The 24,666-nt window shown below is 49.8% G+C and overlaps 1 protein-coding gene across 1 annotated transcript in view; it reads left to right on the forward strand.

The window, feature by feature from the left end:
• Nucleotides 1-198: 198 nt before the first annotated feature.
• BRWD3 (bromodomain and WD repeat-containing protein) overlaps nt 199-24,666 on the forward strand; it is a 43,129-nt gene continuing 18,661 nt past the window's right edge. The window contains 28 exon segments of the mRNA XM_074108297.1: nt 199-368; nt 453-511; nt 588-617; nt 746-805; nt 3,025-3,229; nt 5,371-5,540; nt 6,497-6,712; nt 6,832-7,052; nt 7,375-7,570; nt 7,654-7,692; nt 7,809-7,877; nt 9,527-9,679; nt 12,387-12,617; nt 12,921-13,088; nt 14,019-14,230; nt 14,794-14,947; nt 16,272-16,480; nt 16,759-16,785; nt 17,742-17,871; nt 18,864-19,043; nt 19,315-19,404; nt 20,025-20,251; nt 20,795-20,879; nt 20,881-21,020; nt 21,204-21,345; nt 21,655-21,780; nt 21,859-21,992; nt 24,065-24,155. Coding sequence (XP_073964398.1) covers nt 332-368; nt 453-511; nt 588-617; nt 746-805; nt 3,025-3,229; nt 5,371-5,540; nt 6,497-6,712; nt 6,832-7,052; nt 7,375-7,570; nt 7,654-7,692; nt 7,809-7,877; nt 9,527-9,679; nt 12,387-12,617; nt 12,921-13,088; nt 14,019-14,230; nt 14,794-14,947; nt 16,272-16,480; nt 16,759-16,785; nt 17,742-17,871; nt 18,864-19,043; nt 19,315-19,404; nt 20,025-20,251; nt 20,795-20,879; nt 20,881-21,020; nt 21,204-21,345; nt 21,655-21,780; nt 21,859-21,992; nt 24,065-24,155 — 3,801 coding nt within the window. The 5' untranslated portion in view covers nt 199-331.

Consider the following 24,666-nt stretch of genomic DNA (forward strand, 5'->3'; position numbering starts at 1 on the left):
AATCTTTAGTAAGTTAATCAATCTCTTTTTTATTCTCCTATAAAAATCCTTAAAAATTCAAGAATTGAATAAAACATATAAGCATATAATTAATAGTCCAAAGTAGCGCCATCTTTGCATAAAATTGAGAACGACGACGACAGGTGAGGTGAGTTCTACTTGTAGACGATATTTGCCTGTTTTATCAGCCGAGTGAACGCCATTTTACTTTACAAAAGGTTGAACTATCGTTCGTCAACAATGTAAAGCTGAAAGTGAAATGTTTGCTCGATTTTTTGAGTGTTTGTGATGTGTTGGTGGCTTTTTTACCCTTGTAATAAATACTAGAATAATGGAGGAGCCTAACGAGGACCCTAGGGTCGTTCCCGGTGAGTGCAGTGCTTCAAAAACCGAGCTGCAAGTTATGATCAAGTGACATACGAGATCTGTAATGTTACCTTTCCCGGTTTCAGAACTCTACTTTCTGATAGCGAAATTTCTTTCGGGTGGACCCCTGACGGAAACTGCAAAGGTAAATCAGGTGAAAATTGATGTGAAATATAATCGTGTGTCGGGAAAATGACTAATCGGGACCTTTTTCTTTACAGACGTTGTTAAAAGAACTCGAGAGAGTAGAGGTGAGTCTGAGCTTTTCCTAGTGCCGGGTTTAGAGCTTATTATTGTTTTGAAAGCAAACGCACGTGGTTGAGGCTGTCAAACGCCTGAAAGTTTCCTGAAAACTTTTTATATATGCGGTTGTCGACAGGTCCTGCCGCGGCGCCTGGACTGGGAGGGGGCCGAGCACGCCCAGTCTTACAATGAATTGGTGAGTTTCATGAGGTTTTTTCGTGAATTTTCACGTTTATTTACGTTTTTTATATCGAGATGTGCAATCTAAAATACGCGAAATGCTCGAAATCGACGAAAAAACTTAAATCATGTGATGCATCAAAGTGATCGTGAAAATGTGGTAGAAAATCGTGAAAAATGTTTTAAGGGGGTTTTAGTGAGAAATAAAATGTTTTTATGCAATTTGCAAAAATCGCGTAATATCATGCATCACAAGGACGGATGCTGGCGTAGAGGTGTCTGTTGCCGTCTCATTCGTTCTCGCGGTCTGTTTATGGGCGCGCGTGTGCTGTCTCGTTCGCGCGGTCGATTGCTTTCGGGCCGCCTCGCGATTGGCGAACGCGTGGCGGACGCAGTCGAACTGCGCTAATAATGGCTGACGTAGCAATGGCGGCATTATTCGAAACATCGCAACATTCAATAAAAGTTACGTAAATTGACACGTGATAGTTAAGTACGAGTTTGATTTATATTACTAGCTTTTGCCCGCGGCCTCGTCCGCGTGGAATTCGGTTATCGCGCGCTGTTTCCTCGGTAATTGTGCATTTTTCCAGGATAAAAAGTAGCTATGTCAGTCTCTGGCCCATAAACTATCTCAATGCCAAAAATCACGTCAATCCGTCGCTCCGTTTCGACGTGTAAGACGAACAAACATACAAACACACACTTTCGCATTTATAATATTAGTACTTATGGATTTAAAGAAAGAAATCATTTATTGCCACAAAAAATAAATAATAAACAGTTGAAAAAGAAAACATAAACTAAATCTAATCAGTAAAACAGTTTTTTGTGGCAAAAGGAGCGGACTCAGCATTTGCTGCGAGTGCAAGATTTATTATGATTTGTACAATTTGTAATTGTTAACTGTATTTAACTTATGCTCATGTTTAAGCGAATAAAATATTTTATCTTTTAAATTATTTTATCTTTATCTTTTAAATTTCAAATTATGTTGATGGTTGTTTAATAATGACTACGCGACTTTGGCCATTCAGTTGTTATCAATAGTAGATTGTACAACAAGAGCATAAAACAAGCCATTTTACCCAAGACATTCATATAGCCACCCGAGCTGGTACGGCGAGAGTGGATAGACACGTCAAGGGGAAAATGGGTTTAATGCTTGAGTTTTACACTCTGATTTTCACTTAGATTGCGAGGAAATGAAATAGCAACAGTGGAAACAATAATTCACTTTCTATGTACCTTTTATTTTTATGCATTATTATAATTCTTTTTTTTTAATTTTACTCAATTGGTTTGATTGATTTTTAGCTTTATAGAAATTAAAAATTATTTAAAAAATATGTACAAACTTTTTTGTTTGTGGCTGTTGACACCTGATTACCTTGGTCTTAAGTTGGTCTTAGACAAACATTTTATTTTATGCACTAGAACATAAAAAGTCATTTTATGTCGCCTAGATACAGCATAAACAAGAACTTTACGAGCATGACAAGTGAAAAACTATTTTATTTATATTAGATATAGGTGAGAGTTGAAGTGAAAGATTACACACGCAGCTGCAACACGTTGTGTAATGACAGCAGGGTTTTGACATTTACTCATTCATTTCTTTCATTCTACTATTGTGCAATCAATTATTTTTGTAGCTGTGTGTGTACTTAATCAATAACCATTGACTGCAGCTCTTGTGGCACTATTAATATAAGCATGCTGAGGAGATGAGCCATGAAGGAATTGCCTTTAAAACAGCCACAATTCCTAACTTTTAGTGGATTTGTACCCCATAAAATCATACTTTTAATAAGTAACTTAGGAGACATTACCGTGGTAACAAGGTGCACTAAAAACGAACAAACGTTTTTTTATTTTTTTTTATTGTTTTGGGAAACATACAGCACAGTTTATTACAGTTGAAATATCATTTCTTAAATTATACATTAGCCAAAACAGCTTCCACTAATAGCTTACACATTTTATGCTCTTAGGATTCAAGGTTAATCTTTGAAAGAAACAATAAAGTAAACAAAAACAAATAAAGAGTAATTGTATTGTATTGTATTGTAAAACTTAAAATTTACTGCGCAATATTATTTTAAATCTTCTAAATGATCGCCAGTGCTGGGCGTCGCGTCGACGCTGGCACGACGACCACACGAAAGACGCTACTGTTTCTCTGAGTTAGGCCACTAGTGTCTTGGAGAAATTAACTTGATTTGATCTTTTCAGGCGGCGCAGTACAGAGACCTGCCGTGGAGCCGGCTGGCAGCCGTGTGCGAGCGCGCGCTGCGGCTGTCGCCCGCGCTGCCCGCCCCCGCCTCCGCCTCCGCTTCCGCCGCCGCCTCCGCGTTGCGCGTGCGCCACTCGCTGCTCGGAGACTCGCTCGTACAGGAGCGACCTAAGTACTCCTTCTTCAAGAAGGATCACACGCTCGGTGAGTTTTGCTCTTTGTTTAACCCTTTAGAACCTTTGGAAAGCTTACATTATGTTAACCATCAACATTTGGCAGTAAAGGTGATATCATGGTGATCCATGAATTCATTAGTGAACCGACACAATGATGTTGACCATTTTCATTAATTCCCACTCCGTATGAACGGAAAATCAACAGTCTAAACACAGAAAGAATGTCCTTGATTAAATGATCACAAACTTTTCGCAAATTGACAAGATTTAGTTTCTTTAACAGCTGTAAATTACTACAGGAATCGAAAGAGTTTTGCCTCCTGAGCATGGGAAAATATTTATTATAATTTATTTCTACATATTTAAAAATATACAAAAAATTTAATATATCTGAATTTGCCAACACTACCATAGAATAGATATGTTTCCTTTGAGCTGTCATAATTTTGACAATGTCTAACCCCCTTATTCATAAAACTTAACAAGCCTATGTTAACTAACAAATGCTTTGTCCCTTTCTAACAAATACAAATGTCGAAGTGACAGATAAGGACAAACGAATTTTAGCGGCATTTTAACTAAAATAGGTTTGATTGTCGTTTATGAATAAGGGGGTTAGTCATTAATTTACGTGATCTTTTTTTTTAATAGAGACTAGACAAAAGTAATTAATCTATTGTGTGGTAGTTTTAGAGTTATGCCCTTTTAAAATAAGTACATCTTAAAAAATGTGTAATAAATGATATATATTAATAATCGTAGCGAAATTTTAAAAATATCGGCGTCTTTCTCTTTGTTTAGTTAAAACTACACGTTATGTGTCGAGGGCTATACATACATGCCTACCAGTAGTGCAGTACGTACAGTCCGCTTGAAGAAATGTTTTTTTATTATTATTTTAGTTGTTAATAAAGAATCATATGCCTACCGGTAGTGCAATACGTACAGTCCGCTTGAAGAAATGTTTTTTTATTATTATTTTAGTTGTTAATAAAGAATCATATACCTACCGGTAGTGCAATACGTACAGTCCGCTTGAAGAAATGTTTTTTTATTATTATTTTAGTTGCTAATAAAGAATCATACCGAGCACACGTTGTCTTAGTTAAAATCCCAACAAGCGAAAAGCAGCCCTATCACTTGAACACTCTTTCCAAACAGAATACAGAGAACAAATCAAATTATAGTCTTAGAAATATGAAATCTTGTCAATTGTTGCTGTTATCAATATCAATGAGGGCTATCGCGAATGAATTCGCCACTAGAGGCGCTAGTGTAGCGTGAGGTTTCCGAAATGTCAAATATCATAGTTTTTGAGTGAGCTACGCGGGTTTATTTTTAATTAGAATAATTTTGTGAAGATTTTGCAATATCTGAAATTAATTATGGCAAATATGCGTTCCGGGGCAATGAATGTCTGTGTTTTGAGACATTTTTGTGTTTCGGAAACCTTTGTCCTCCCTTTTTTCCGAACAAAACGGGGACTATGCAACACTGTGGCATGCTCGATATTTTTATGGTACGGTTTTAAGGTGTATTAAATATGATTTTAATCTAAACTTTGTTTTCACGCCCGTAATAACAGACTTTGAAAGCCATACTTAAAAACCTCACGCAACAGTGCGCCATCTAGTGAGACAAAAAACGATAGCCCTCATTACAATGCTTGGGTGGGTAGCCGTCCGTGGTGGACCTGGTGTACTGGAGGGAGCTTTAACCTGTCCTCTCCCAGAGGCACAAATTTGTGCCCAAATTCCTTTGATCCTGTTATCCTGGGAGGTGACAGATTCATTGGTCGTTAGTGTTCAACATATTTGTCACCTTTACTAGTAAATGATGAGTCGTTAATGTAGTACAGAGAACAATGAATGCTAGGTTGGTACAGACATTATTTAGTCGACAATACAACATCGTTAGTTTATCGATAGCCGCTATAGACCGCGTCTCTGTACGAGTACAACATACATTCGAACAAACCGATTCATGTTCCAGGGTAGGAACTTTTTAGTTATCAATTTCACTGATTTCCTTAACAAAAGTATGGGAGGTCAAGATGATACTAGTAGCACAAAGATTCCACCCTGGTACACAGGATTCAGTTTGTTCGGCCGTCCGTGTGTGTGTACATGTAAGCCGCGTAATGAATGAGGTTCGTTTGCGTGTGGGCAGCGCGTCGGCTGGTGTCCCGCGAGCTGGGCGGCGTGACCGGAGCACAGGGGCCGGCGGCGCTGCTGCCGCCGCGGATGCTGGCCGGGCTGCGGCTGCAGCGCCGCACGCTCGGACACCTCTCGGCCGTCTACTGCCTCGCCGTGGACTGCGCGGGCCGCGTCGTCGTCACGGTAACGAGTCCACCACCGAACCCTCCCATCCCGCACTGGGCTGTCTGCTGACTCAGCAGCCTCTGATGACGAACGACGGTCTTTTGTCTTTCAACAGGGACGTTGGCTTGAAACATTTCCATGCGTTATGATTATGATGGTCCTATGGCACTTGTCCCACCGCCGACGATGAGCGAGAAGCGAGTAGAGCGAGTAACTAGAAACGAGTGGGTGAGCAGCGAGAAGCGAGTGTAGTTTTGTCGCTCGGCTGTAAGCGAGTGTTCGCGTGCGACGGGCGATTACTCGCACCACTCGACTCGCTCGTGCGGGGCGGTCGCCAAGCTGACATCGCTGAGCGAGTATTATAGCTCAGCGAGTTTTATAGCTCTTGTCGTTGCGACAAAAGATGTAAGAGCGAGTTCTCGCCGACAGTGTGAACAGCCAGCGATTAACTATTAATATATGTATGTGTCTCTTTTACTCACACTGGATCTTATATCTTTTGTTCGTTTCCCGAGTGAGAAAATAGTCGATAGCCGATCGTTTCCTCGCTGGCGGTGAGACAAGTGCCTATGCCGTGTTAACAAAATCCTGCTAGTTGGATCCCATTGAAACACTGTCTTTTGAAACTGTGTCTACTGTCCAGAAGCTGGCCACAGGTCTTTAACACCTCGCGCTCGCTTCGAGAGACAGCAGTTTGATACTAGGCTACTGTGGAACAACCTAATCACATAGCATGGCAGGCTGATGTTCTTGTTCCGAACAGGATTGATATCCTTTGAATTTTATTCCTGAAGGTTTTACTTTTCGTATGCATATTTATTTACTAAGTATTGTCTCCTCTCTTTGCGTGTTCTAGTGCCACTGCCCCCTTAAAATCATTGAACCTCCACGTTAAAAAGCAGCGCTCAACTAAAATGGTCCTGCCGAGCACGGTCAGCCGTCAGCTCATCTTGTGTGTCGTGTGTCGCGTGCAGGGCGCGGACGACCTGCTGGTGAAGGTGTGGAGCCTGCGGGACGGGCGGCTGCTGTGCACGCTGCGGGGCGCCGGCGCAGAGATCACGGACGTCTGCCTCACGAGGGACGGCGCGCTGCTGGCCGCCGGCTCCGTCGACCGGCTGGTGCGCGTCTGGAGCCTGGCCGGCGGGGAGCCGCGCGCGCAGCTGCACGCGCACGCCGGGACCATCACATCGGTGAGGGGGGCAGCAAATTGTAAATTTGTAACGTTTAATATATTCATGGATCTTTTGCATGAACTAGTCCTACTCCGGGTAAGACCTCCGTGGTGTTCACGTTGTGTGTGTGTGTGCAGGTGCACTGGTCGGGGTGGGCGCGCGGCGACGTGCGGTGGCTGGCGTCGACGTCGACGGACGGGTCGGTCGCGTTCTGGGCGTGCGCGGCCGGCGGCCAGTTCCTGTCGCAGCCCGTGCAGTACATGGAGCGCATGCGGCCCGGCGCCTGCCACATGATCTGCGCCGCCTGGTCCGCCGGCGGGGCCTTCCTGGCCGCCGGCTCGCAGGACCACCACGTCAGGTGAGGGGGGCGGCTGGATCCAGTCGGTGTTAATATAAGATTGTTCTCATATGTCTTAAACAATTCTGGCCCAAGAACAGATCCCTGCGGTAGGCCACTAGAAACGATTACCCAACATGACATGTGATCGTTAACGACATCAGCTTGCGATCTATTATTACTACACGAGGAAAGCCATCACAGTAGGTCACCATAAATACCCATTGCGTGCGGCTGAGAAGTAAATATAGCAAGATCAATTCTGTCAAAGGCCTTGTTAAAGTCATATAGTGATTGTGCGATCGGGTAGAAGTAAAGTAAGGAGGGGCATGTTCTGTGGCAGGGTGTACATGGTGGACAGCGAGGGCGGGCCGGCGCGCGTGCTGGAGACGGCGGTGCACTCGGAGGCCGTGGACAGCCTGGCGTGGGCGCACCGCGGGCTGCGCTTCGTGTCCGGCTCCAAGGACGGCGCCGCCGCCGTCTGGACGCTGCACGCGGCCGCCTGGCGCCACGAGCTGCTGCACTGCCACCCGCTCACGGTGAGCGATACAGCTGCAGTATTAATGTGTGTGTGCCGAACAGTTAGCATATGTTTTTGATTAATACATTATTTTATTTGCAGGATGATCCATCAGCTAAAGACGATGGCAAAAAACTCAAGGTAATTAAATCATTTAAAATAAAGTTCATTTATAGTAATATTATTAGTCTTCCATATTTTGTTTATTTACCTGTGCATTTGTACCTAAATCCTAAAATGGTTGTGTTTATGTGCAGGTGACGATGGTTTGCTGGGACCTGAGCGACGCATATGTTATCACGGCAGTCTCGGACTGCACCATCAGGGTGAGGAATCTTTTTTACAATAACTAACATGCCGTTTTTATATTAGAAAAACGTAAAAATAACAATAATTATTTTTAAGTACCATTCCTTTAACATTACCGGTATAAAAGTAAGCCCATCATAGTGCCTTGTGAAACTCCCGAGGGGAAAATATATGTTATACTAGCTTTTGCCCGCGACTTCGTCCGCTTGGAATAGTAACTTTGGAAAGTATTTAATTTATTTAGGGTACCTATTCTGCCAATAATAGCACATAGAAACTTCTACGGTTTACTGAAAATAACCTATTTTAATACATTGCTTTATATCTAAACTAATTTTTTTTGTTCTTCCATTCTTTGGTAAAACATAAGTATTCTACCCTGCCAACACAAAAGGACTAATTCTTCATAGTGAGCTCTTGACATCTTGCGTCCTGTATTGTAAGTTAGGAGGGTAGGATTATAATTAAGACGGCATTCTTACTAAGCATTGCTACACATATTTCTATACTTATAGTAAATTTGTTTGGAATTACTTACGAACTTTCATCCCCAGATTTTCAAGTAAGTATGAAAAATGTCGAAATTTGAAAAGAGCCGGAACAAATGTTTTTTAGGGTTCCGTACCTCAAAAGGAAAAAAATGGAACTCTTATAGGATGACTTTGCTGTCCGTCCGTCCGTCTGTCTGTCAAGACCCTTTATCCCGTAAACGTGCGGAGTATTTATCGAGTTGAAATTAAAACCCTAAACTCAAAAAAAGTTATAGGGTACTTTCGGCAGTCCTAGAAACTTGAAATTTTGTATAAAGGAAGCTCTTATAGCAAATTTTATTCCCTTTATAGCAAAATAAGTAAGAAAAATCTGAAAATCATAATTTTTCATGTCTGACTGTCTATGTTAATAAGCCATGTAAAATTACCCCACATTGCGTACATTTTGCTTATGAGCTTGGCTCTGCTAACACTTGATATTCATAAATACCTATGCACGGAACCCTTGACGCGCGAGTTCGAGTCGATTTTAACCGGTTTTAAGAAGAAGAATTAAAAAAAACGCTCGAACAATTATTTATCTCTTATCACGTGCCCAAATACCAAGTTTCATAAAGAAACATCGATTTATCTTCGATAATGACGACCTTCCATATGAGCTTTCATCCCCTATTTCATCCCCTCACAGGTCGAATTTTCAAAAAAGCTAAAACACATACCGACTTATTTCTTATTAAGTGCCTAAATGCCAAGTTTCATGGTTTTATTTCCAACAGCGACGAACTTCCACCATATAAACTTTCACCCCCTATTTCAACCCCTTAAAGCCTTTTTTTCGCAATAAAAGATAGCCTATGTTCTTTCCCATGGTCTATTCTATCTCTGTACCAAATTTCATCCAAATCGGTTCAGCGGTTTTTGCGTGAAAGCGTAACAGACAGACAGACAGACAGACAGACAGACAGAGTTACTTTCGCATTTATAATATTAGTATGGATTATAATTTGTATCTAATAATCGCTACGCATGTGTGGTTTAAACATATTTTCGAAAGGAACTTAATTAAAATTTAAAACAAATCCAATATTATTTTTAGTCTTATTAATTTCATGAACACCAGTGTCGAATGCATAATATAACATCTTTTTTAATTATAATCCCCTCTCGTCCCTTAGGTGTGGTGTTCGCGAACATGCTCGCTGGTGCGCGTGCTGCGCGGACACCGCGACGAGGCGTACGTGCTGGAGGCGCACCCGCTGCTGCCCGGAGTGCTGCTCTCCGCGGGACACGACGGACAGCTGTTCGTGTGGGACGCGCCCACGGGGGAGGTGAGGCCACACACAGACTGACGTGCTGGGGCGACCCGCTGCTGCCCGGAGTGCTGCTCTCCGCGGGACACGACGGACAGCTGTTCGTGTGGGACGCGCCCACGGGGGAGGTGAGGCCACACACAGACGGACGTGCTGGGGCGACCCGCTGCTGCCCGGAGTGCTGCTCTCCGCGGGACACGACGGACAGCTGTTCGTGTGGGACGCGCCCACGGGGGAGGTGAGGCCACACACAGACGGACGTGCTGGGGCGACCCGCTGCTGCCCGGAGTGCTGCTCTCCGCGGGACACGACGGACAGCTGTTCGTGTGGGACGCGCCCACGGGGGAGGTGAGGCCACACACAGACGGACGTGCTGGGGCGACCCGCTGCTGCCCGGAGTGCTGCTCTCCGCGGGACACGACGGACAGCTGTTCGTGTGGGACGCGCCCACGGGGGAGGTGAGGCCACACACAGACGGACGTGCTGGGGCGACCCGCTGCTGCCCGGAGTGCTGCTCTCCGCGGGACACGACGGACAGCTGTTCGTGTGGGACGCGCCCACGGGGAGGTGAGGCCACACACAGACGGACGTGCTGGGGCGACCCGCTGCTGCCCGGAGTGCTGCTCTCCGCGGGACACGACGGACAGCTGTTCGTGTGGGACGCGCCCACGGGGGAGGTGAGGCCACACACAGACGGACGTGCTGGGGCGACCCGCTGCTGCCCGGAGTGCTGCTCTCCGCGGGACACGACGGACAGCTGTTCGTGTGGGACGCGCCCACGGGGGAGGTGAGGCCACACACAGACGGACGTGCTGGGGCGACCCGCTGCTGCCCGGAGTGCTGCTCTCCGCGGGACACGACGGACAGCTGTTCGTGTGGGACGCGCCCACGGGGGAGGTGAGGCCACACACAGACGGACGTGCTGGGGCGACCCGCTGCTGCCCGGAGTGCTGCTCTCCGCGGGACACGACGGACAGCTGTTCGTGTGGGACGCGCCCACGGGGGAGGTGAGGCCACACACAGACGGACGTGCTGGGGCGACCCGCTGCTGCCCGGAGTGCTGCTCTCCGCGGGACACGACGGACAGCTGTTCGTGTGGGACGCGCCCACGGGGGAGGTGAGGCCACACACAGACGGACGTGCTGGGGCGACCCGCTGCTGCCCGGAGTGCTGCTCTCCGCGGGACACGACGGACAGCTGTTCGTGTGGGACGCGCCCACGGGGAGGTGAGGCCGCACACAGACTGACGTGCTGGGGCGACCCGCTGCTGCCCGGAGTGCTGCTCTCCGCGGGACACGACGGACAGCTGTTCGTGTGGGACGCGCCCACGGGGGAGGTGAGGCCACACACAGACGGACGTGCTGGGGCGACCCGCTGCTGCCCGGAGTGCTGCTCTCCGCGGGACACGACGGACAGCTGTTCGTGTGGGACGCGCCCACGGGGGAGGTGAGGCCACACACAGACGGACGTGCTGGGGCGACCCGCTGCTGCCCGGAGTGCTGCTCTCCGCGGGACACGACGGACAGCTGTTCGTGTGGGACGCGCCCACGGGGGAGGTGAGGACACACACAGACGGACGTGCTGGGGCGACCCGCTGCTGCCCAGAGTGCTGCTCTCCGCGGGACACGACGGACAGCTGTTCGTGTGGGACGCGCCCACGGGGGAGGTGAGGCCACACACAGACGGACGTGCTGGGGCGACCCGCTGCTGCCCGGAGTGCTGCTCTCCGCGGGACACGACGGACAGCTGTTCGTGTGGGACGCGCCCACGGGGGAGGTGAGGCCACACACAGACGGACGTGCTGGGGCGACCCGCTGCTGCCCGGAGTGCTGCTCTCCGCGGGACACGACGGACAGCTGTTCGTGTGGGACGCGCCCACGGGGGAGGTGAGGCCGCACACAGACTGACGTGCTGGGGCGACCCGCTGCTGCCCGGAGTGCTGCTCTCCGCGGGACACGACGGGTAGCTGTTCGTGTGGGACGCGCCCACGGGGGAGGTGAGGCCGCACACAGACTGACGTGCTGGGGCGACCCGCTGCTGCCCGGAGTGCTGCTCTCCGCGGGACACGACGGACAGCTGTTCGTGTGGGACGCGCCCACGGGGGAGGTGAGGCCACACACAGACGGACGTGCTGGGGCGACCCGCTGCTGCCCGGAGTGCTGCTCTCCGCGGGACACGACGGACAGCTGTTCGTGTGGGACGCGCCCACGGGGGAGGTGAGGCCACACACAGACGGACGTGCTGGGGCGACCCGCTGCTGCCCGGAGTGCTGCTCTCCGCGGGACACGACGGACAGCTGTTCGTGTGGGACGCGCCCACGGGGGAGGTGAGGCCACACACAGACTGACGTGCTGGGGCGACCCGCTGCTGCCCGGAGTGCTGCTCTCCGCGGGACACGACGGACAGCTGTTCGTGTGGGACGCGCCCACGGGGGAGGTGAGGCCACACACAGACTGACGTGCTGGGGCGACCCGCTGCTGCCCGGAGTGCTGCTCTCCGCGGGACACGACGGACAGCTGTTCGTGTGGGACGCGCCCACGGGGGAGGTGAGGCCACACACAGACGGGCGTCTGTTGGCCGGTGTCATTTAGCTTTTCTATCTTTAGATTCCCTCAACCTGTTAAAATGTCGGGTATTTAGTATTTCATTGACAGCAAGTTAGACAGTAAGGCAGACAGTAAAGTGTCTGTTCAGGTTCAGATGTGGTCCGTGTATTGTATGGCAGGTGCTGGCGTCGTTCCTGAACCGCATCGAGGGGCAGGGCGAGGGCGCCATCTTCGACGCCAAGTGGGGCGGCGCGGGGCAGCTGGCGGCGTGCGACGCGCACGGCCACCTGCTGCTGCTGGGGCTGGCGGCCGGCGCGCCGCTCATGGCCCGCCTGCCCACGGAGCTCTTCTTCCACACAGACTACCGCCCGCTGCTGAGGGACGCCCAGGGACAGGCGCTGGACGAACAGGTACCGTCCCTTTGTACCCGCGATGTTGAGCTGCATTGACGATAGGCTCCCACATGCCGCCGTGGCTCTGAGTACTTGGTGTTAAATTAGTAACACCATAGGTTCTCTTACATCACTGTCGTTAATTATAGTACCTTTATAGACCTCTAGATTTAAAACTGAGATACTTCATTTAAGAATTCGACATACTTTCGTTAGGGATAAACATCGCAAAACCAAAATAAAGTAAGCGGTTTAACAAGCAGTGGTTTGACGTTGATTTGTTTAGTCTCTGTGTACTCGTAAAGCATGGTATGTTTTCAGACGGAGATCCCCCCGCACCTGATGCCGCCGCCGTTCCTGGTGGACGTGGAGGGCGCCCCCCACCCGCCGGAGTTCCAGCGGCTAGTCCCGGGCCGGGAGAACCTGGCGCTCAGCCAGCTCGTGCCCGCCGCTGACGCCGCCAGGAACAGGATCGATATTATGATCGAGGTCGGTGCTCGGTGCGGGAATGGGAATACGGGTTTGGTCGGGTTATGGTTGGTCACGCTAGCTAATAAAGCACTGCATAAACAGTTTTAGTGACGGTTTTTTTAAAAGGCTAGTATTTTTTTATCACAAAGCTGGCAAACGGGCATGAGGATCACCTGATGGTAAGCGATCATCGCCGCCCATAGACACCTACAGCATAATAGGGATGTTGACGCCATTCAAAAATAATTCGAAGGCACGACTCCAGTAAAAAAACGCATTATTTTAGCCCTGAAAACCAGATTAATCATAATCATAATCATAATCATTTATTTGCCATATTATGTACATAAGTATACATGCAAATATATATAAATTGATTAATTTTAGATTTACTGTAAAATTAGTTTTTTTGTTGCTTTAAAACAAATAAATAGTTAGTTGATTGAGTTGGCGAACAAATAGAGACTTATGACGTCATAGTTCGCTATTGCCATTGAAACTATGGGAGAATTGTGTTTTGACAGCTCATAAAAAGTACGTCAGTTGATTGGTGGCGTCAACATCCCTATTAGGTGCATAGTTGGTGCTATGATGAGGTTCGTTCGACAACTTTGACATTTGCGTCACGTTTATGATTGGTTACATTACTAAATAACCATATCGCAGGCGAGACTGCGCTCGATTGACCACTACAATACAAACTCGTTGGCTTTGCGGCCTCGCAATGTAATGCAAGTCTAAACTCGGCCTTAAACGAACTTCTCGAAGAAAGGTCAGCGCTATTCCCTTGTTTTCCGTACATAACCATCTTACATTACCAGCACTGATACCGGTAGGGGCCTTACTTTATAATCTATTAAGATATTAAGCCGTTTAATCTTAATAATGGAATAACAGATGGCGCTGTCAGCGACACGTCAAAATTGTAATAATGGTGAATGTTTGCAGGCTTTAGCGGCGGAGCGCACGCCGGGGCTGGTGAACGGCCTGGGGCTGGGGGCGGGGCGGGGGGCGGCGTGTGGCGCGGGGAGGGCGTCCGCCACACGGCGGGCCGCTGGCAGCTGGCGCACGTGCCGCCCTGCACCCGCCCGCTCGTGCCGCCCGCGCCGCCCGCCGCGCGCGCCGCCGCCGACCGACAGGGGTGAGCCTCAACATTACGAGTATGTAGTACTGATGGAAGGACGTCCACTGCTGCCCATTGGATTTGGCACTTATCAGGCATCGGTCCGACCTCCGGCGGGTAGTGAAAAGAGTGTTTTCATACTAAAACCTTACTCGCCAGCGGTGGGACTAGTGCCTTAGACTGCAACCTTCATCAGATCAATTTGTGCCAGGCTACCTACCCTGCTTTCACCGATATACATACAGATACAAGTTTGGAGATAAATAAATTGGTGGCGGCGACTCCTACTGGCTGGACCTGCTGGTGGCAGCAGAACGAACGTATAAACGCGACTACAGTCATCGAGCACATGACCACCGCCACTATTTTAGTTAAATGCAGCTCAAGAATCATATATTCGGCGATGTCCAAATGTGGTTTACTCCGCTACGCCTTGTGACGAAGCCGGAACGCTGACACGATTTTGATAGTTTCGTGATTTATTGAATTTTAATGGTTCCCCTCATGGGCCACCAAATTTAGTATTTGATACATAGAAGATTTTTTAAGGAAACTAATCTCATTTGGTCAGCCACATTGTGACGTGTTGTCTGTCGGCAGCGCGGAGATGAACGCGTTCGAGCTGGCGTGGTGGCGGCGCGAGATGCGGCGGCGCCCCATCATGATCAGCACGGCGCCCGAGCCCGGCCGCCGCCGCGCCCGCGCCCGCGCCCAAGCCAAAGCACGCGCCCGCGCCCCGCCGGTGCCGGTGCCGGTCAGTGTGCGCGACACAAACCATGTTCCATAAAACATTATAGTATAAGGATAAAAAGTTGACAATACCGTCTACGAACATCAACATCACCTCAGTCAGGCGGTGTCTCGGCGGTGACTCGTCAGAGTCATTTACCCAAGAACAATGACAAATTAACATAAAAGTTAGACGACACCGCGTTCAAACACCAACATCAACTAGTTTAGGCGGTGTGCAGGAGACGGTCGTCAAAGCCATCAAACTATGAAACGATGAGGAATCGACCGACTGAGTGCTGACTGAGACTCAAGAAACGGACCTAGGGGTTCGTCAAGTTTTTTTTCAGCCTGGACAATCCTCACTTAATATTCTGACTTGATTTCATCGTCACGTGTTTGATTGGCCTAGGATTGTAAAACATACTTTGCCGAAATGCAAAAATGTTAAATTTACAGGTGGTAGGACCTTGTGCAAGGTCCGCCCGGATTGCTACCACCATCTTGCTCGCTAATCCTGTCGTAAAGCAGCAGTGCTAGCACTAGTGTGTTTCGGCGTGGAGAGTAAGACAGCCGGTGAAATTACTGGCACTCGAGGTATTCCATCTTAGGCCTTTAGGTTGGCAGCGCATCTGCAATCACCGCAAGTGTCTATGGGCGGTGGTGATCTCTTACCATCAGGAGAACCACTTGCTCGTTTGCCATCTAGTCGTATAAAATAAAAGTGAATTTTATCAAAAATTCAGCTTCCTTCAGCTCAGTTTCGACCAGGGCTCTATTTCATAGAGCCATTTTGAAAACACGCGCACGTTAATCACGAAACACTCGTTTCATATCATATCAAGATTTACCGACAAATCTGCAAGAGATTCGTGCATCGTGCAATGAGGGCTATCGCGTATGAATTCGCCGCTAGAGGCGCTAGTGTAGCGTGAGGTCTCCGAAATGTCAAATCTCATAGTTTTTGGGTGAGCTACGCGGGTTTATTTATAATTAGAATAATTTTGTGAATATTTTGCAATATCTGAAATTAATTATGGCAAATATGCGTTCCGGGGCAATGAATGTCTGTGTTTTGAGACAGTTTTGTCTTTCGGAAACCTTTGTCCTCCCTTTTTTTCCGAACAAAACGGGGAATAAACAACACTGTGGCATGCTCGATATTTTTATGGTACGGTTTTAAGGTGTATTAAATATGACTTTAATCAAAACTTTGTTTTCACGCCCGTAATAACAGACTTTGAAAGCCATACTTAAAAACCTCACGCAACAGTGCGCCATCTAGTGAGACAAAAAACGATAGCCCTCATTGTTGAATAAAGAAATAACAATATGTATGTTACGTGCAGGTGCGGCGCGCGGTGGAGGAGCCGCCGGCGCCCGCGGCCGACAGCTCGCCCAGCGACACCTCGGACGAGTCCGTGCGCCTGTCGCGCTCGCCCTCGCGCTCGCCCTCCCGCTCGCACTCGCGCACCAGCCGCAGTCGCTCCCGCTCGCACTCGCACTCGCACTCGCACTCGCGCTCCAGCCGCACCACCATGGACCTCAGCGACTCCAGGTGGGAAACGGAAACTTTCACTTATACCGACACAATATTCTTCTTCAGTGACGTGCCGTAAACGTCACGACTTTGCGTGAAAAGCATACGGTAAAATCCTGCCTGACGTTTACGGCAGATCACTGCGATTCCGTACCGTCAGCGTACTTTGAGCAGTAGTGTGTGGGGGGGGGGGGTGTGCGATGACATCGTGACGCTTGCTTACGGCACGTCACTGCGATTCCGTACCGTCTCCGTATATTGAGCAACGTATGTGATCTATTCAATTTTTTTTTCAGTTCACATTCCGGCAGCAAGAGTGATAAGTGAGTAGCTTCTTTCAATTCCAATACTTTCATATGATTATAAGATTAATATTAGCTAGTTTCAAGATTTCCTTACACGACTGGTCGCGTAATCGGCTTAAGCCGTTCGAAAATAAGCTATAGGTACCACGCAATAAGAGCGATAAAGACGTCGACGACTCAAAAGCTTTTTTATAATCGGCTTAAGCCGATATAACGTTTGAGACATGTAAAATATCTCTTAGTAGTTATGTTAATGAAGTAGGGAATATTACGCAAAGCTCTGCGCAGAGTATTAGTACCTATAGAAATCATGACAATAATATCTATTAGTAACAAAGTAACGTAAAGGGTGTCCCAAAAAGGACGCAAGATTTGAAATTGATGAAAAACACATTTTTTTTTCGTTATAATATATTTGTATATAAAATCTTGAAATACATAAAATAAGGTTATTTGTGGAATAATACGTCAGGCAAATGTCCTCCTAGGCTTTGCCGGCGCACACGCACTCTTTTGTCACAATTTTCTATTACCATGTTGCTTAACAATATTTTGCACGGAATTTTCGAACCGTACCTACCTACAGGCCAAACTTGTTTTGAAGTATTGTTCAATAATAAAAACGCGTTGATCTTTCGTAAAACCCGCCATTTTTACAAACCCTAAACATTCAGCTGTCAAATAGTTTTTTTTAGGGCTGCCAGCACTAAAATACAAAAATGGCGGCAAATTTAAATCTTGCGTCCTTTTTGGGACACCCGATATTTACACCGATAGCAACGATAGAGCTCTATTTCCAAAAAAATGATATTAAGGCATCCTACGGACATTTAAGATACTTACTCCAAAAGCTGTTTACGTTTGTGCTACATAGTACTGCACTCTGGTGGCAGAGAATGGCAGTAATATGGCGGAGGGGGGGGGGGGGCTGTTGGTAGCTAGTTGTTTCCCTGCTGATAGTGTGTTCCCTTTAGCTCGTCGTCGTCGCAGTACTCGGACTGGGAGAACGGAGCCGCGCTGGCGCCCCCCGCGCGCGCGCGCCGCCGCCCCGTCGCCGCCAGGAGGTACGTACAGAGAGAGAGAGAGAGAGAGAGAGAGAGAGAGGTCTGTGTCCTGGTCTAGACTGGGAGAACGGAGCCGCGCTGGCGCCCCCCGCGCGCGCGCGCCGCCGCCCCGTCGCCGCCAGGAGGTACGTACAGAGAGAGAGAGAGAGAGAGGTCTGTGTCCTGGTCTAGACCGCTTATTCGTTGGACACCTGGCGCGTATAGCAATGGGGAATGGATGACCATGAACGCTTGTAACTTTTTTTATCGATAGGAATTAACCTTTCTAATTTTGGGTTTTCTTTACTGACAAATTACGATACTCCGGTCGGTTACGGGTTGTTCCATAGTCCATAGCCCAGAACAAGAAAACTTTAAAAAAGAATTTATGTGTCTTTGACTCGTTCGTTTTAACAGATGACACTCTTTACCGGCCCGGATGATACCGACATGGAAATACCGATCCTGTTTTTCACGTACACACCCATAGAAGCTCATGTCAGTTTCTATTGGCATTATTGTTTTATGACATGCAAACGATTATCAGCTTTAGGGTGGTAGACCACATATTTGGTTGATGGTACACGCCCATAGAAACTGACATGAGCTTCTTGCTTGAGAGAAAAAGAGGGTCGGTATTTCCATGTTGGTATTATCCGGATCGGTAAAGAGTGTCACCTGTCAAAACAAACCAGTCAAAGACACATTTTTAATTTTTTGTTCTGGCCTAAGGAACAACCCGTAACCAACCGAACTATCGTAATTTGGTGGTAAAGAAAACTCTTTCATTTCTTAAAATTAATTGGTGCAACTTAAAAATCTGTTATTTTTTTCTGTTAATTAGGAAGGTTATTCCTATCGATGAAAAAAGTTTCAAGCGTTTCTAAAATAAATAAATAAATGAATAAATAAATGTTCATCCATTCCCCATTCCGTCCGGCGCCGGCGCTCCCGGAAATCTATTTGGCTTAAAAAAAACTTAAATGAAGCATTCTGATTGCTATTCATGTATGGCCTTTCCTAATCGCCAGTATGTACGTTGTCGGTCCCCAGATACAGTCCGAGCACGTCTGCGCCGAAGCGCGCGGCGGCGGGTGCGGGGGGGGCGGGCGGGGGGCGGCGGGGGGCGAGCTGCCCGAGCTGTACCGGCCGGGCGAGTGGCTGACGGCCGTGTCCCCGCGCAAGGCGCCCTACCACCCGCAGATGGGGGACGAGTGCCTCTACTTCCGGCTGGTGAGCGACTCTTTCAGTTCCCAACCATGTAAGAACGTCGGAGGGGGGATCTTGACTTTGCCGAAAACATTTTTCCCAAATGATTTGACAAACGATTTTTTTTTTCGATTTTTTTTCGCTAGGCGCTCATTCACGCACTGCTCGTAGCTCCCCTCGCGACTCTTCTCGTCAGTTGTGCGCGATTGTCAATGAGTCGATGATGATGATGATTGTCAATGAGGTTTGATTGTCTGTGGTAACGTGCCGGTGACGTGCGTGTTGCGTGTTGCAGGGCCACCAGCGGTACTTGGAGGCGGTGGCGGAGAAGGACCTGTACCCGGTCACGGCGCGCGACCGCCCCTGGGAGACGCACCAGGTCTACGTGAGTGCTCCCTCATATTCATTGATAAGTTTTATGTGATAGATAAATATGGTGCGTCTTTTATAAGGTGTTAATGTGAGCTAGCAATAAAATGGGGCCCGGTATACGCCCTTGTGGTACTCGCTTTTCAACAACTTCTAGGTCACAATTTTTTTAGTGTCCGACCATTGATTCGTTGTTTATAAATTGTTTTCTGTTGAGAATTTAACGAATGAGTGGATCCTCTCGGATGCTGTAAGGGAACAGTTTATTTAAAGTCTGCGATACACAGTCGAAAGCTTTATTCATGTCCTATTTTAAGTTTCAATTTATTTATTGATTGGTTTGGATAATCGGTCGTGTCACGTCACTGACGCTGCAGCAATGTAAAAACAGCGTCGTGGATCGTCGTCCATTTAATTTAATTTGAACTTTAGGATGACGTGCTGCTACTGCTGTATTGTGAGTTTGTTATTACGGGCGTGAAAACAGGTATTGCAAAATATTCACAAAAATGTTGTAATTATAAATAAACCCTAGTTCACTTCGCTAGACGCCACGCCGCGCCTCTAGTCTAGCGGCGAGCTCATACGCGATAGCCCTCATTGCTCATTGCTCATTGCTATGATGCGTGGTTGCAGGAATGCGAGCTGGTGAAAGTGGTGGGCATAAAGTACGCGATCAAGCCGCCGCGCGTGGCGTGCGTGCGGCTGGCGTGCTCGCTGCCGCGCGCGCGGCCGGGGGGGACGAGCGGCGCGGGCGCGGGTATAGTGGTGGTGTACCACGACATGCCCGACGTGATCGACTTCCTCGTGCTGCGCCAGCAGTACAACGCGGCCTGCGCGCGCGGCTGGGCCAGCGGCGACCGGTCAGTGCCCAATTTAAAAAAATATATATTTCCTGACGCTATTTAATTCTCAACCAACACAAATAATAAGTGATATTGTGTTTAAATATTTTAAAAACCTTGTAGTGATAAAAAGTCAGATAATTTTTGTTTTTGGATCCAACAGAAAGTTACGATGGAGTTACAAAATTACAATTTTTCCTGACGTCAAGAAATTTTGGATGTTTTATAATCTCGTCCTTAGTGTTAATTATTGCTTGACCAATGACGGAACAATTTTTGGAGAAATATTCATTGTGTTGCTCTCAATCCGCCCTGGGCCCGCGTGGCAGTTGGCAGTGCTGGATTTATATTTTGTATGAGTGTAGGCTATTTTATTTCCCCCGCCCCATGTACCTTTCTAAAATAATAATTTTCTGGTCTTCTGAAATTTGCCGCCCCTAGGCCGCGGCCTATACGGCCTATTGACAAATCCAGGACTACCGCGTGGGCACTACGGCCCAAGCCCTCGTGCCAGCAGCGGACGAACACAGGCTGGGATGATGACGATGGTTTGTGTTGTAGTTTCCGGTGCATGATCGACGACTCGTGGTGGACGGGCGTGGTGCTGGAATGCAGCGCGGGGCCGGGGGGCGCGGGGGGCGCGGGGGCGCGCCGCCCTCGGACGCGGAGGGCGCGGCGCGCTGGGCGGCGGCGCGGCGGCGCGCTTCCTCTCGCTGAAGGTGCGCTGGGACAACGGGGAGGTGGAGCGCCTCTCGCCCTGGGACCTCGAGCCGCCCGACCCCGAGAGGTCAGTGCCGGTGCCTCTTAATGCTGTACAGTGTAATGCTGTACGAGTTAGCGTTTTCTCTCTCTTTAGCTATATTATGAACAAAACAAGAATATATCATAGAAAACAAGAGAGGAGGAAGATATTGGTTCTTTAGAGTGATAGTTATAAGTTGTGTGTGTGTGTGTGTGTGTGTGTGTGCAGGAACCCGTCGGCGCTGGGCGGCGCGGTGCCGGTGTTGCCGCACGAGCTGGAGGCCGTGCTGTACAAGGCCGAGCCGCACGAGTGGCCGCCGAGAGGGGACCGCGCCGCCGCCTGCCGCGCCATCGCGCACCACCTCAACCAGGTACGTGATGATGATCATGACGTTAGTAGTGATGATGATGACAGTTGTGGTGATAATGATGATGACGGTTGTGGTAATGTTTATGATAACGACGACTATGATGATGATGGTGATGGCGACGTAACATATCAAGCTGCGGTACAAATTAAATGTAATGCTGAAGAAAGCGACTTTACGCGAGTGAGCGTAGTGTTAGTAGGATTAATGTTAAGACACCGTGAGTTGATGGTGATAATAGAGTTGATGATGATGCTGATAGTGAAGTCACAGATACAAACGATGGCCAAACGAGTCCGTCCCCCTCGGCAGGTGATGTCCCTGTCGGCGGCGGAGCCGTTCGTGGCGCCGGTGGACCTGCAGCTGTACCCCACGTACGCGCTCGTGGTGCCCTACCCCATAGACCTCAGCACCATCCGCGCGCGCTGCGACCACCTGGTGAGCGACACACACACACACACACACAGCCGTCCACGTGCCTATACATACCTGCTATAACTGAGAGTGTGGCCACAGTTCTACCGGCGCGCGGCGGCGGCGCAGTTCGACGCGCGCTACCTGGCGAGCAACGCCGAGCGCTTCAACGAGCCGCGCGCGCCCATCGTGCGGCAGGCGCGCCTCGTGACAGACCTGCTGCTGTACATCATCAGGTGACGCCCCCCCCCCCACACCAGCACCATTAACAGTGCTGGCGAGCAACGCCGAGCGCTTCAACGAGCCGCGCGCGCCCATCGTGCGGCAGGCGCGCCTCGTGACAGACCTGCTGCTGTACATCATCAGGTGACGCCCCCCCCCCCACACCAGCACCATTAACAGTGCTGGCGAGCAACGCCGAGCGCTTCAACGAGCCGCGCGCGCCCATCGTGCGGCAGGCGCGCCTCGTGACAGACCTGCTGCTGTACATCATCAGGTGACGCCCCCCCCCCCCACACCAGCACCATTAACAGTGCTGGCGAGCAACGCCGAGCGCTTCAACGAGCCGCGCCGCGCCCATCGTGCGGCAGGCGCGCCTCGTGACAGACCTGCTGCTGTACATCATCAGGTGACGCCCCCCCCCCCCCCCACACCAGCACCATTAACAGTGCTGGCGAGCAACGCCGAGCGCTTTCAACGAGCCGCGCGCGCCCATCGTGCGGCAGGCGCGCCTCGTGACAGACCTGCTGCTGTACATCATCAGGTGACCCCCCCCCCCCCACACCAGCACCATTAACAGTGCTGGCGAGCAACGCCGAGCGCTTCAACGAGCCGCGCGCGCCCATCGTGCGGCAGGCGCGCCTCGTGACAGACCTGCTGCTGTACATCATCAGGTGACGCCCGACCCCCCCCCCCCCCACCAGCACCATTAACAGTGCTGGCGAGCAACGCCGAGCGCTTCAACGAGCCGCGCGCGCCCATCGTGCGCAGGCGCGCCTCGCTTGACAGACCTGCTGCTTGTACATCATCAGGTGACGCCCCCCCCCCCCACCAGCACCATTAACAGTGCTGGCGAGCAACGCCGAGCGCTTCAACGAGCCGCGCTCGCGCCCATCGTGCGGCAGGCGCGCTCGTGACAGACCTGCTGCTGTACATCATCAGGTGGACGCCCCCCCCCCACACACAGCACCATAACAGTGCTGGCGAGCAACGCCGAGCGCTTCAACGAGCCGCGCGCGCCCATCGTGCGGCAGGCGCGCCTCGTGACAGACCTGCTGCTGTACATCATCAGGTACGCCCCCCCCCCACACCAGCACCATTAACAGTGCTGGCGAGCAACGCCGAGCGCTTCAACGACCGCGCGCGCCCATCGTGCGGCAGGCGCGCCTCGTGACAGACCTGCTGCTGTACATCATCAGGTGACGCCCCCCCCCCCCACACCAGCACCATTAACAGTGCTGGCGAGCAACGCCGAGCGCATTCAAACCGACCGCGCGCGCCCATCGTGCGGCAGGCGCGCCTCGTGACAGACCTGCTGCTGTACATCATCAGGTGACGCCCCCCCCCCCCAACACCAGCACCATTAACAGTGCTGGCGAGCAACGCCGAGCGCTTCAACGAGCCGCGCGCGCCCATCGTGCGGCAGGCGCGCCTCGTGACAGACCTGCTGCTGTACATCATCAGGTGACGCCCCCCCCCCCCCACACCAGCACCATTAACAGTGCTGGCGAGCAACGCCGAGCGCTTCAACGAGCGCGCGCGTCCATCGTGCGGCAGGCGCGCCTCGTGACAGACCTGCTGCTGTACATCATCAGGTGACGCCCCCCCCCCCCCCACACCAGCACCATTAACAGTGCTGGCGAGCAACGCCGAGCGCTTCAACGAGCCGCGCGCGCCCATCGTGCGGCAGGCGCGCCTCGTGACAGACCTGCTGCTGTACATCATCAGGTGACGGGCCCCCCCCCCCCCCCACACCAGCACCATTAACAGTGCTGGCGAGCAACGCCGAGCGCTTCAACGTCATCTTCAGATCTTTTCGCGACACATAGCTGAGTGGCGGCCATTTTGGCTGGTAGGAATAGGCATGGATGTGTATATTTCAGTGTTTCTGTATGTGTATCTATTTTTATCAGCCAATAAACCATTCTTATTCTTAAACGGAACACACGATACTAACGCCATCTAGCGATATTTCGCCTGACAAGAAACCCCCGTTCTCTTCATTGAAGTTCGTTCCTCTTTTCAAACTGGCTGGAGAGAGATCTCGTTATCAGACCCTCCCTCCCCTCAATAATGTTGTCTGTCGCAGCCACTGGCGCGAAGTGGATGTAGTGGCGAAGTACCACGAGCTAGCGGCTGCCTACCGCTCCGAGGAGGACGAGCCCGCGCCGCGCGCCACGGTGAGTGCCACAGCTCTGCTGACGCTGCACGGCAGTGTATTGCGATCTATGTGTTTTGTTGCTTCGGCCAAAATCGTTTCCGCAAGACCGAATTCTTCAACAATTGGCATCGTCTTGAAAGGGCCATGGGCAACTTTGTATGGGGTGGACCAAAAGCCAACAGAGCTGACAGTTATGTCATTAAATAGGTCTTTACATGTACTTTATTTCGTTCTATGGGCACAAAGTTCAATTCTATTGCAAAACTGAGATATCCATATTTTAGTCGGAGTAAATATATATGAAAAACAGTGTTTAATTTCGAGAATAGCCGCAAAATGACCCTATAATAGCTTGTACGAAATCGTGGAGAACATTATTAAAGAAATAAATATGTTTAATATAATCGGCTACAAACTTATTTATATTTTACAAATCTTTGTAGCCCAGTAAATCTGTCTTAACGACCCCCCCAGGATTTATAAAACAATTATAAGACTGCCCAGATAAAAAAATACGATTTGTCATAGAT

The sequence above is a fragment of the Choristoneura fumiferana genome, chromosome 26, assembly GCF_025370935.1.
Source record: "Choristoneura fumiferana chromosome 26, NRCan_CFum_1, whole genome shotgun sequence".
Classification (NCBI taxonomy): domain Eukaryota; kingdom Metazoa; phylum Arthropoda; class Insecta; order Lepidoptera; family Tortricidae; genus Choristoneura; species Choristoneura fumiferana.